Source organism: Trichechus manatus, unplaced genomic scaffold (genome assembly GCF_000243295.1).
Source record: "Trichechus manatus latirostris isolate Lorelei unplaced genomic scaffold, TriManLat1.0 scaffold00014, whole genome shotgun sequence".
Classification (NCBI taxonomy): Eukaryota; Metazoa; Chordata; class Mammalia; order Sirenia; family Trichechidae; genus Trichechus; species Trichechus manatus.
Genome location: NW_004443950.1, coordinates 25386960 through 25401165, shown reverse-complemented (window position 1 = coordinate 25401165; position 14206 = coordinate 25386960). Strand labels below are relative to the sequence as shown.

General features: G+C 39.9%; 1 protein-coding gene across 1 annotated transcript in view; it reads left to right on the top strand.

The window, feature by feature from the left end:
* Positions 1 to 14206, top strand: part of ITFG1 (integrin alpha FG-GAP repeat containing 1) — a 202474-nt gene that overhangs the window by 154954 nt on the left and 33314 nt on the right. The window contains exon 13 of the mRNA XM_012554181.2: positions 2935 to 2978. Coding sequence (XP_012409635.1) covers positions 2935 to 2978 — 44 coding nt within the window. The remainder of the gene's footprint in view (positions 1 to 2934; positions 2979 to 14206) is intronic.

Below are 14206 nucleotides of genomic sequence, written 5' to 3'. Positions count from 1 at the left end.
CGTCAATACCCCTGCAAAGGTATAACCCCTCTTCTGACCGCGTCAATACCCCTGCAAAGGTATAACCCCTCTTCTGACCTCTGTCGCCGTGGACTGGTTTTGCCTGTTTCTCGCCATCCTGTGAGTGGAGTAGTGCAGTACCTCCTCGCCGGGTCTGGCTTCTGTTGCTCGCACGGTGTCTGAGAGTCCGCCAGCACACGTACATGTTTTCAGTAGAATCTTACTAACGCCTTGGCCTGCATCTTGTTTTTTGACCAAGAAAGTGTGAACACCCTTTCAGGTCAGCACTTACAGGTCTTCCTCGTTCTTTTAATGGCTGATATCATCCCATAATATTATATATTTTCCATAATTTATTTAGCCTTATCTCTACTGGTGGGTATTTAAGTGGTTTCCAATATTTTGCTATTACTCCTCTAGTTTACTAAACACAAAATTGCTGAGTTGGAGGGTCTGTGTTTTTAATGTTAATTGATAATACCAAATTACCATACTCATTATACTTATTTTTTCAATTAATAAATTTGTTTTCTTAATAAATAATACGAACAGTTAAAGTATATGTGTGTATACAGATGTATTTTTAAAATAAACATGTTAAACATATATACAGAAAGTATACAAAAGTGCACAGGTCTGTAAATTTCCATAAAGTAAATGCACCCACATAATCATATCCAGATCAAGAAATAAATATTACCAGGACCCCAAAGTAGCCTTATGCCCCCTTATTAGCTACTAATCTCTCCTTGTAAAGGTGATCGCTATTTTCATTTCCAACACCATAGATTCATTCTGCCTGCTTTTGAACATTATAGTGTAAGTATTTTTTATTTTAACAGCTGTCCCTTCATAGAAATTATCTCAGTTTACACTTCTTCTACCAAACCAACCCAGTGCCACTGAGTTGATTTCCGACTCATAGCGACCCTATAGGACAGAGTAGAACTGCCCCATAGGGTTTCCAGGGAACAGCTGGTGGATTTGAACTGCTGACCGTTTGGTTAGCAGCCAAGCTGTTAACCACTGCGCCACCTGGGTTCCTCTTCCACCTGCACTATATGAGAATATGTATTTCCTAATACCTTCCCCAGCCCGGTGAGTGATTAAACTTACTGAAATTCTGCCAGTTAGATAGGTGACAAATTGTCCCGTTTTTACTTTGCATTTTCTTACAGTGAGTGAAGCTGAGCATCTTATCATATATTTAAGGTCCTTTTGTATTTTTATTTCTATGAACGGTCTTTGTTGTTTTCCCATTTTCTTGATTTGTAAATGTACTGTGATATATATTAGGGAAATAACCCTTAGTCTGTGATACATGTTGCAAATATTTTTCTTAGTCTGACATTTTTCTTCGATTTTATTGTTTTTTCTACAGATAATTTTATTTTTTTTACCTATCTATTGGGTATAAAATGGGTTATTTACATGACAAAGAAGAAGGATCGGTAGCTGGAAAATATGGCCTTGGTGATAGAAACGATGCCAGAGATCACATGATAGAATTTTGTAAGACCAACAGCTTATTCTGTGCAAATACCTTTTTTCAACAACATAAATGGTGACTATACACATGAACCTCACCGGATGGAAAACACAGAAATCAAATTGACTACATCTGTGGAAAGAGACGATGGGAAAGCTCAACATCATCAGTCAGAACAAGGCCAGGGACTGACTGTGGAACAGACCATCAATTGCTCATATGCAAGTTCAAGTTGAAGCTGTAAAAAAAATAAAACAAGTCCACAAGAACCAAAATATGACCTTGAGTATATCCTACTTGAATTGGAGACTGTTCCAAGAATAGATTTGACGGACGAGTTGTGAATGACATCAAGGACATCATACATGAGGAAAGCAAAAGATCATTAAAAAGACAAGAAAGAAAGAAAAGACCAAATGGATATCAGAGGAGACTCAGAAACTTGCTCTTAAACATAGAGTAGCTAAAGCAAATGGAAGAAATGATGAAGTAAAAGAGCTAAATAGAAGATTTCAAGGGGCGGCTCAAGAAGATAAAGTATTATAATGACAGTGCGGAGACCTGGAGTTAGCAAACCAAAAGGGAAGAACATGCTCAGCATTTCTCAAGCTGAAAGAACTGAGAAAAGACTCAAGCCTCGAGTTGCATTTTTGAAGAATTCTGTCACTTTAAGGACTAAGGTGCAGCTGCCCTAAGCCATGGTGTTTTAAATTGCCTCATATGCATGTGAAAGCTGGACAATGAATAAGGAAGACTGAAGAAGAACTGATCCATTTGAATTATCGTGTTGGTGAAGAATATTGAATATACTAGGGACTGCCAGAAGAAGGAACAAATCTATCTTGGAAGAAGCACAGCCAGAATGCTCCTCAGAGGCAAAGATGGCAAGACTTATGTCTCACGTACTTTGGACGTGCCATCAGAAGGGACCAGTCCCTGGAGAAGGACATCATACTTGGTATAGTGGAGGGTCAGCGGAAAAGAAGAAGATGGCTTGACACAGCGGCTGCAACAATGGGCTCCAGCATAGCAACGATTGTGAGGATGGCGCAGGACTGGGCAGTGTTTCGTTCTGTTGTACGTGGGGTTGCTATGAGTCGGAACCGACTGCAACTAACAACATAACAACAAATGTTCTATTTATTATTCTTAGATATACTTTAATTGGTTTGCATTTGATACGTCTCTGTCAGAGTCTAAGTAATCCTTGAAAGTTATCTGACCAATTGAAAAACCAATGGTAGGTATGGTGTGATATAACCATAATTATCTCACCTATATATTTCATAAATTTCATAAAACTTTAGATCTAAAGAAATTGTATTTGTTTCTGCCTGTGATCGTGAACAGTAGACCATATCAATGGATTTTGTGGGGAAAGGGAGCTCACTGCACACAGAGGCTTACAACCTAACAGTGACAGTCTGTTCTTTATTTTCCCACAGTTCTCAGTGGTCTCTGTTCCAATGACTGCCCTCGTAAGATAACGGTAAGTAAACTTAACTCCGAGTTGTAAATATTTCTGTCACTATTCTCTGCACTATAAGTAGTTATACACAAAACAGTTGTTATAGGTCACAATCAAATTGTTGTTACTCTTTGGAAGTGATTAAAGTATCTTTTAGTGCTCAAGAAATCTCTGCTAGAAGTAAAGTACCTTCTAAAAAGTTTCTCTCCTCAGGGGGCACCTCCTTTGTGAGACCTTTTCTCATACCCTTGGAAGAACGACCAGTCCTTCCAGTGTCTCTGTTTGTCCTGCTATTACTTTGACATATAGAATAATGGATGGCACTTGTCTGTTTAGATTAGATGGCTCCCACAGTAGGCTCTAACCCCTTGTGGGCAGGAACCACATGGCCCTTCTTAGGTGATCCAGACTGAGACAGAGGGCCCTGTCCTTTGTCCTTCTGCACCAGTCAGACTCTGCATGCCACAGTCCCCAGGAAGAGGTTGTAACTGGGCCAGGGAGCAGCCTTCCGCTAAGAGCAATTTCCAGGAGGAACCCAGCTCTGATCTCTCGAAGCCAACACTTGGGGTAGCTCCAGGAATAAGTGCCTGAGTCCTGAAGGGAGGGTCTGGAGGACCTGCCACCACATCCACTGCAGCATGCATGTGACTGCCCATCAAACCCAACGCTTTCATGTCAGTATCAAAATAAAGAGGTGATTTGTCAGAGGCTAAGATTAAGTTGGTTACTCGGGTATTTTCTGCCCAGTTTTTTTAATATTCAGACCCCTTGTTCTTCTTCAGTTTCTTGTTGACCCACTCTGTGCCTCTTTCAGTACATGGTCAAGCAGAGATTTTAAAAAGTTGAGATTGAACTCACTCATTTTACCTTCCGGTTGTAGCAGAAAATTTGATAGGCTCAGCTGTACGATTAAGGCAGCCTGTCCTTCTAAGATCAACAATGCCCCCTTTCTTCTTCTCTTAAAACATAAGCCATTACTGTCATATGGAGAACAGAGTCATTTAGAAAGTCATGACGCCAGCATGCAGAGCTACTTTGACATTGATCAATCTGACATTACGGCTTCTCTGAGCTTTTCTGTAGGTGTTACTTCTGTCTCTCACTCATCCATTTATGGCTTTCTTTGAAACTCACATCCTGTTGAACTCCCCTCCACATATATCATTTCCTGCCCCATTGATATCGTAGATGACTATTTTCTGACAACTGAACAGAAACAAATGTACAGTGACTTCCCCAGTATTCCATATATCAAATACGTGCCCATTTGCAGAACTAGTACTCCTTGAGAAAGTGGTCCTTCTTCGTATTGCTTTGACATCACAGCCACTCAGTCACAGTAGAAAGTGTTACCGTATTAGGCTCGACCCAGTGTGAGACCAAGGGGGAAACTGTCCCTACCATGTGATATTCTTTACCTACCACTTGAGTTAAGTGATGAGTTGAATAGTTCTTCTGCTGACTGTATGTTCCCACCTGACTCAGGCAAACTTCTGCTGCAAGGAGAGATGAAAGAATTCTTCAGCTCAGCATCCCTTCCAGTCAGTTCTCAGACAATATCCTCTGGGAAGCGTCTCCTGGCTTCTCTTTGATGTAGGGTTGGATACACCGTCTATTATTCCTTAGCACCCTGTGCTTAATCCTAGCACTTAACGTGTCTATTCTGTAGTTGGTGAGTGATCTGTGTTAAGTCCTGTACAAGGAGGGCCTGTGTCTTACTTATTGTTCTGCCCTCCCTCCATAGTACAGTGCCTGATGTAGTCACACGGTAAATATTTGACGTATGAATAAATGAGCTGTCCCTAAAACTTGGCGTTTTTTTAAAACAGGTGTTCATTGATAAATTTACCATACCATCGTGCACCACAATAACATATTTATTGTTAAGTTTGAACACTTGCAAAATAAATTACAAGCTGTTTACAAGAAGCAGGCGTTCTGCAAAGCCCTGATATAAAAGAAGAACATTCCTTGTTGATGTTCCCACAGATACCTTGTGATGAGAAAAAAGTGTTTCAACTACACACAGGTGTTTAACACATGTAGTAAATAAGGTGCCTTTAACTTTTTTTTTTTAATCTTTTCAACCAGAAAAAAATTCTCAGATTTTTCCCTGTTCCGTTTAGGAATTTTCTCACCCAAGTATAAGCCAAGTAATTTTTTCTTTATCTTTATTTTGGTTAAGTGAATGACTTGGCACTCTTTTACCTCCCTATGCTTTAAAGGATGCCAGACTTTGCTTCAACAAATATTTACTGATTTATTTATTTGACATTTTCTTACAATGTCATTCTACCCTTAATTCTGTGTATTTGGCTTTCTCTTTTCACACCTGATAGTGATAATATCATGCATGCTTCTTGTACCACAGATGGAAAAACGACATGAACATTTTCTGCATTTGATATGTATTTTACAGTTCTTTACTTACTTTGGTCAAAGGGAAAACATCTTGCAGTTTTAATAGGAAAATAACCAAAATTAAAGAAAATGATTTATTAAATTTAATGTCTTGAAGAAATGGGTAAGAAACAATATAAAAATTCAGTATTGGACTGAATAGGGCAATGCAGGTAATACTAATGAAAATAAGGAAAAATTGCAGTGAGTGTTTATTTAAAAAAAATAATTAAAAGGATAAACAAAAAATTACCTTGGAGAAAAATGCAGTCTACATGAGAAGTTAGCTATTTTCCTAATATTTTAGAATCATAAATTTATATTGCATAATTAAACCTAATGTTGATTATACCTAATATACTATGTCTTGTATGTTCTTCGAGTTGTTTTACCATCTGAAACCAATGATGTAGACCATGTCTGGTTTCTGTCGTAGTAGTCCCAAGACCTTCAAACAAATCCGTAGGTAATCAGGTAATTGACATAGACATAAAAACCACCAAGATTTGGTCAGGCTACTGAAAAGCCTCCAAAACATAAGGAGAGGTGTAGAGCAAAGGAGAATGAAGAACACCAAAGACATAAAGAGAATATTAGCCCAAGAGACAGAAAGGGCCACATAAACCAGAGACTCCATCAGCCTGAGACCAGAAGAACTAGATGGTGCCCGGCTACCACCAATCACTGCCCTGACAGGGAACACAACAGAGAGTCCTTGACGGAGCAGGAAAAAAGTGGGGTGCAGAACTCAAATTCTAATAAAAAGACTGGACTTAATGGTCTGACAGACACTGGAGGAACCCCAGAAGACATGCCCCTGGACTCTCTGTTAACCCAGAACTAAAACCATTCCTGAAGCCAACTCTTCAGACAAAGATTAGACTGGACTATGGGACATAAAATGATACTCGTGAAGCGTGTGCTTCTTAGCTCCAGTAGATACATGAGACTAAATGGGCAGCTCCTGTCCGGAGGTGAGATGAGAAGGCAGAAAGGGACAGGAGCTGGTTGAATGGATGCTGGAAATCCAGGGTGGAAAGGAGGAGTGTGCTCACATAGGAATAGGAACTAGGGACACATAACAAATGCGTGTGTAAATTTTTGTATGAGAAACTAACTTGAGCTGTGAACTTTCACTTAAAGCACAATTTAAAAAAATAATAACGAGGTGTTCCAACCCTGATTTTATATCATTTAACAGGCACATAGAGGGCAGTTAGCTAAAAAGAATCTCTATAGTAATTAGGCAAGAAAAATAAATAAATAGAAGGTATCCAAATTGAGAAGGAAGAAGTGAAGCTGTCCCTTTTCACAGATGACATGATGCTATACATAGAAAATCCCATAAAATCCACAAGAAAGCTACTAGAGCCAATAAATGAATTCAGCAAAGTGGCAGGGTACAAGGTCAACACACAAAAATCAGTTGGGTTTTTATACATCAGCACTGAGCATTATGAAAAGGAAATAATTTCATTTACAGTGGCATCTAAAAGAATAAAATACCAAGGAATAAAATAAACCAGGTAGGTGAAAGACTTGTACACTGAAAACTATAAAATACTACTGAAAGAAATTAAAGAAGACCTAAATAAATGGAAGAACATTCTGTGTTCATGGAGTGGAAGGCTTAATACTATCTTCCAATAAAGGCTGCTTTGGGTAGTGTTTGGTAGTATTAGTCAATACTACCCAAATCAATCTATAGATTCAGCACAATTCCTACCAAAATTCCAACAGCCTTCTTTGTACAACTGGAAAAGCCAATTCTCAAATTTATATGGAACTGCCAAAAACCCCAAACAGCCAAAGGAATCTTGAAAAAAGAGAACAAAGTAGGAAGACTCAGGCTTCCCAATTTAAAAACACACTATATAGCTAGAGTTATCAAAACAGTCTACTACTGGTATAATGATAGACATATAGATCTGTGGAGTAGAATGAAGAGCCCAGAAATACACCCATATATCTATGGTTAATAGATATATGAGTGCCAGGTCCATTCAATGGTGAAAGAACAGTCTGTTCAATAAATGGTGCTTGGACAATTGGATTTCCATATCCAAAAGAATGGAGCTGGACCCATACCTTACAGCAAATATGAAAATTAACTTAAAATGGGAGAAGGACCTAAATGTAAGAACTAAAACCATAAGACTTTCAGAAGAAAACATAGGGGTAATGCTTCGGGATCTCGTTTTTGACAATGGATTCTAAGATAGGACACCAGAAGAATGATTAACAAAAGTCAAAATAGATGAATTGCACTTCATCAAAATTAAAAACTTTTGTGCATCATAGCACTTTATCAGGGTCTTAAAAGCTTGAAAGCAGCTATCTAAGGTACCGCAGTTAGTCTCCATTCATCTGGAGCAGCAAAGGAAGGAGGAGTGTCAGGAATCATGAGAGGAACTGGAATGCCTGTCTAATTGCGTGCATGAACAACTGCCTCCTTTGCAGACCAGAAGAACTGGATGGTGCCCCGCTACCATTACTGAATGTTTTGATCAAAGATTCTATAAAAGAATCCTGATCAAAAGAGGGGAAATAATGGACAGAACTTCAAATTCTCATGGAAGCCAGTCTTTCTGGGGCCATTGAGGCTGGATGATCCCCAGAAACTATTGCCCTGAGATCATCTTTAAACCTTAAACCAAAACTATCCCCTGAAGGTCATCTTTAAACCAAACAATAGTTTAGCTTAATTAGAAAAGAATGTCTGCCTTGAGCATTGTGCTGTTTAAAAGATCTATATATGATCAGGTTGACAATAGCAACTGGAAAAGTTGGATGACAAGCTTAGGGGGCAGTGAGTTTATGTTAATGGTGGTGGAATAATTTGGAAAAGGATAGTGAGAATGGTTGCACAACTTTAAGAATGTAATCGATGTCACTGAATTGTACAGGTTGAAATTGTTGAATTGACGTACATTGTGCTGTATAAATTTTCAACCAAAAAAATAAAATACTTCTCTTTTAAAAAAGGACTTTTTCAATAAAGTGAAGAGATGACACAGCTTAGGAGAAAATTGGGAGGAACTGTATATACATAAGCACTCGGCTGCTGACCGAAAGGTTGGCAGTTCAAACCCACCAGCTGCTCCACGGGAGAAGGATGTGGCAGTCTGCTTCTGTAAAGATTTACAGCCTTGGAAATCCTGTGGGGGCAGTTCTACTCTGTTCTACAGTGTCACTATGAGTTGGAATCGACTCAACTGCAGTGAGTTTTTATGTATCTGATCAGGAGCCTTGGTGGCACAGTGGTTAAGTGCTTGGCTGCTAACTGAAAGGTTGGTGGTTCAAACCCACCAGCTGCTCTGTGGGAGAAAAAAACCCGGCAGTGTGCTCCGGTAGATTACAGGCTAGGAAACCCTCTGGGCCTCTTCTGTCGGAATCGACTTAATGGCACACCACAACAATGTATATCCAATAACGGTTTAATTTCCAGAATATATAAAGGACTCCTACAACTTAGTGACAGAAGACAGACAACCCAGTCAAAAAATTGGCAAAAGACTTGAGTAGACAGAAGATATACAAATGGCCAACAAGCACTTGAAAAGATTCTAAACATCATTAGCCATTAGGGAAACGCAAATCAAAACAACAATGACGTACCATTTCACTCTCACCAGGATCTCTGGGATCAGAAAAATGGAAAACAGTAAAGGTTGGCGAGGATGTGGAGAAACTGGAGCCCTCATCCATTGCTGGTGGGAATTTAAAATGATACAGCTGCTGTGGAAAAGAGTTTGGGGGTTCCTCAGAAAGTCAAACACAGAGTTACCATATGACCCAGCAGGTCCACTCCTAGGTACATGCCCTAAAGAACTGAAAGTAGGAACACAAGTCGATACTTGCACACCAGCGTCCACAGCAGCACTGTTCACAATACTCAGAAGGTGGAGACAACCTAATGTCCATCAGCGGATGGACAAACAAAATATACATACACGGTGGAAGGTTCCTCAGCCATAGAGAAACGAAGTCCTGATACATGCTACTGTATGGATGAAACTTGAAAACATTATGCTAAGTGAAGTCAGGCACAAAATGACAAGTATTCTATTTTCCTACTCACATGAAATATCTAGAACAGACAAAGCTATGGAGACCAGCGCTTATTCGTGGTCGTCAGGGCAGGAGGGAGGAAGACAGAGTCTTTCTTCCGGAGGCACTGAGTTTCCGTTAAGAGTGATGAAAATTTTGGAAACAGATAATGGTGATGGTTGCATAACATAACGAAAGTGCAGGCAGAATGCTCCTTGGAAGCGAGGATAGCAAGACTTCGTCTCACGTACTTTGGACATGTTATCATGAGGGACCAGTCCTTGGAGAAGGACATCATGCCTAGTAAAGTAGAGGGTCAGTGAAAAAGAGGAAGACCCTCAACGAGATGGACCGACACAATGTCTGCAACAATGGGCTCAAGCATGACAACGATTGTGAGGACAGTACAGGACCGGGTAGTGTTTTATGGGGTCGCTATGAGTTGGAACCGACTTGACGGCATCTAACAGTAACAACAAATTGTATAAGTAAAAAATGTTGAAACAGCTAATGTTTTGTTATATATATATTTTGCCACAATAAAAAAAAGTCTGTGTAATCAAACACCTAAACTGCATTATGTAAGTAATACCTCCCAGAATAAGAAAAATAGCCAATGATAGTACTTTTTCCTTATATTACGGAAAATTTGAGAGATACTAATATTTTTAAATTTAACTTGTCTGAATTCACTCAGGCAGCTATCAGATGTGATACTTAAATGAAAGGGTGAGGCAGTCTGTGAGAGATTTGTGCTAAAATTGGCACAAGGAAAGTAAACTTGCTAATTGGGGTCCAGTCCTCAGCATTCCATCGGAATAGCTAATGTCTTAATCTTTTCTTATCAGAATTTATTAAGTCAGCTTACTGAATGTTTTCCATGAAAATATATTTCTGGTTTATAAAAAATGTTTCCAAAGAGAAAACAGTTCATTTTACCGCAACTCTAATATGTATTCATTTCACTGAGCAAGCGCTGTTTGCAGTTAGATAAGCTAAATGTGCATAAATTTCATCCACATCCATCCTCTAACTTTTAAACTTACCCTTCCCTCACGTGAACTAGAGTGGTGGGGGAAAGACCTGTGTGTTCTCTGAGGGTCTTTGGTAACTTTTCGTGAGTTCTGTCCGTTGGTTCTTTTGGTGCTGTGTATGAGTTGCTCACTGAAGCCTCAGTGCCTACAGCCCAGAGTTCTGATCAGTCCCTGGGTGTAGTCGAATTGCAGGAGCACTGCAGAATTAATGGTTCCTGCCACAGTTTTATTGCTTCAACTCTGCGCGAGTGTGACCATCTCAGCTTTTTATTGCCTGGCATAATATATATTATTGGAGTCCCTGGGCGGTACAGATGAGTATGATGCTCATCTGCCAACCAAAGGTTGGAGGTCAGAGACCACCCGGAAGCACCTCAGAAGAAAGGCCTGGGGATCTACTTCTGAAAAATCAGCTGCTGAAAAGCCCAGGTGCACAGTTGTACTCTGGGGTCGTCGTGCATTGACTACACCTGAGTTTCGTTTTGTTTTTTGGTGATTTAGCAATGTCATCTCAGACTGCCAGCTTCAGTTTTGCCCTAGAATTTAGAATATTACTCTTCAGGCTTTAATTTGTTTTAACAGATGCTTACACTTCATAAATTAACTCAAAATGTTTACTGTCGTGCCTTATAGTAGCTGTGTTTTCATATCCATTATTATAGGTGCTCGTTTTTAAATGTATCCATAGTTTCAGCCTGTTTTTTTTTATTACAGCCATATGTGTGGCTATGGTTATTCTAAGTATAGTCAAAGGTGCAGTGTTTGCTCAAGACAGACTGCATGGCAATATTTTATGATACCTAGATGCTGGCTTCCTGGTCCCCACCTTGCCCCTTTGTTGGGGAAATCCATTGCCTGCTCTGGGTCCTGTAAACCAGAGTATGTGTCTTGGGCATGTGTCTACTTATTAGTGTCCTCTAACCCAGGTGCAGGTAAGTAAGGAGAGGAAGCAGGAAACAGTAGGGTTACAACACCTTCTCATGGTATTTCAAAAGAGGGCATTGGCCCAGAGAACTAATGTCCAGGGCAGGTGGAGTAAAAAGTTACGTTGCCCTTGTCTGCAGTCAAGTCGATTCTGACCCATATAAGACCAAGTAGCACTGCCCTGTAGGATTTCCTAGGCTGTAATCTTTACGGGAGAAGATTGGTGGGTCTTTTCTCCTGCAGAGTGACAGTAATCTTTTAAACTAGATTTGAGAAAAGAGTTACAAAAATATATTTATACTGTCTTTTATCTTTACCTGTAGTTACTTGCTATGATGACATGTAGTTGCTCATTTAATCCAGAAGTCAATACAGTGGGTGGGACAGATACTATTATCCACTTTTAAACATGTGAAAGTTTTCTGTTCTCCGATTTTGACAGTAAGAAATGTTTATCAAAACAAATTAGAAAATAGAGAAAGGTATAATCAAAGGGGAAATCTCATCAATTGACTACAGTTATTTTGCCAGGCCACTGAGGAGGACAGGAGATATATATGGGAAAAGAAGATAAAACACCATTAAAGAGTCAAGCAGAGTGGCGAGTGGAACGTTTGTAAATACAGGGCTTAGCCGATACCCGCTATGAAAGCAGACAGAAGTGCATGACTTGCCGGGAAGAAATGGCCCCTGATTTCTGAGTCCTAGCCCAGCCCTCGCCCTCCCCTCCCAGTTTGCCCAGCCCAGTGGGAAGGTTGGCTCAAAGATGACCGTCATCCTCTACAGGGTTCCTCATAGGGTCCTCCTGCTTTCACCACGTGATTCCTGATTTGGTTGTAGAATTATAGCTCCCTCATCTTCCCAACAAATGTTTTCTCGTAACAACCGCTTTTTGAAAAATTCCCTAAGGAATTATTGAGTGAAACCACCTCCTCTGTAAGAGAAAAGTGTTTCTCAAAGGGGCGGTAGTTTGAGATTACTAAAAAAGGGTTGTGTGTTAGTAGGAGTATAAATTTGACGGTAAGAATGCCTAGCTAAGTACGAACACACTCCTTATGAAGGCCTAACTTTTATTTTTTTATTTTTCCTGCACGGACAAAGCTTTGTTGAGAAAGAGTAGCTCGCGAGAGTAGACAAAGAGGGACAATGCATCCCTAGCCTTTGTCTCCCTGAACAAAGGATTGGCTAGGGCTTACCGAGATTTTTAGGCAGGAAAAGGCATCATCTTTATTCATGAAGAGGCGGGGATATGAAGATTAGGTGCGCGCGCAGGAGGCAGCCCAAGATGGAACCCGTAACAAAGGCACCTGAGACTGGATGGCAGGACTTATTATGGGGTGTTGGCTCGATTCCTGTCACGGGTCTGTGGGTCACCTTGCGGATGTATGCGCATGCTCCAGGGACCAGATCGGGCTGGTTCTTCTGAAAAACATCAAGGAAATACGTTGAGAGCTGGGTGGGTGGTTCTTTCTTTATTGCATGTTCCAAGAGAATGGGTTTTGTGTCATTAGTTAAGCACATGCCTAGGGGCTCAGTCCCTTTTTCCCTTCCCTGTCGCATTCCCCCCTGAGAGATTTCATACTCGTGATTCTTCATGAGGGCGTAGGGGCAGAGGTCTCTTCTGTAACTTCTTCAAGCTGACACTGGGTTGTTGGCCTGCCTAGCAAAGCAGAAATCTCTCCGTACCCTATCTAATGGTTGGGATGGCTCTTCAACAGGGAGGGGCTGAAAACCCTGCGCTACCACTGACTTTAAATGGAACTGTTGGAGTCTAGATGAGAGGAATCAGGCGAGTAGTTTTAAAAAAGGCACGGGCTGAAAAGAAGCAAGAGGAGAAGGGTAACATCGGGTCTCAGCAGGGATAAAAACCAAGTTGGTGAAGGTAAAAAGCCTTTAATCTGTTGCCAGATGCTGAAAGACTTTACCCACACGTGGTTTTATAACATTGTGCATTAGTCATTTGGAAAATACTGATTTACTGAGTTACGAAGATCTTCCCAGGGTTAACATATTTCATTATAATGCTTTGAAATCACGTTTATTAATATCACCATTGATCTCATCAAAAAATCTCTTAAGAACTGGAAAGCTGGCATGCTCACCTTGGCAGATACAAAGTTTCCAAAATTCCAATTTTCACTTAGAAGCTGAAATTCAATATTAACAACAGATATTGTTAGTTGTTTTCCTTGAAAAGATAGGCTTACTTTGTCCCTTTTCAAGAAGAATGTCAGCTGAATACCCAATTCTTAACGACAGTTTGGTGGCACTGGTAATTAGCCACCCTTGACTTTGCACCATTAGTGCAAACATTAACACAGTGTAGTAGGCAAATATGATCTTGAAAAGTTTCTACCTTTTGCAACCTTCTGAAAATGTCTTGGGGCCCCCAGGGGTCTGTCAACCACTTTTTGAGGGTCAGTGTATAAAGGAATTGAATATGGATTTCTGGCCTTTGCCTTCAGATATCAGAATGACTGGCCCATGGTGAGAAGTGAAGGTAATGTGACCTTAAGGACTCATATTAGAGGCTTGCAGACCTGATTTTTAAATTGAATATAAGTAGGAGTGACAAAAATACCTTAATCTGTAAAATAAGATACTATGAATGGTAGTATGAAAGGCACTCTAATGTGAATTAGAAAACAATTTTCAAGAATATAACTGGGCAGGTTTGCTGAAAACAATACTATAAGTATTGTTAGCTGTGAGTAACTAAATATATTATTTAAGATTTTTACATATAGGATAAAACCATAAAGGAAAAAGAAAGGAATAATTGGATGAAGAAGGTAATTTCATATATTAACATCTCTTCAACTGTCAGTGGTTAGCTTTAAA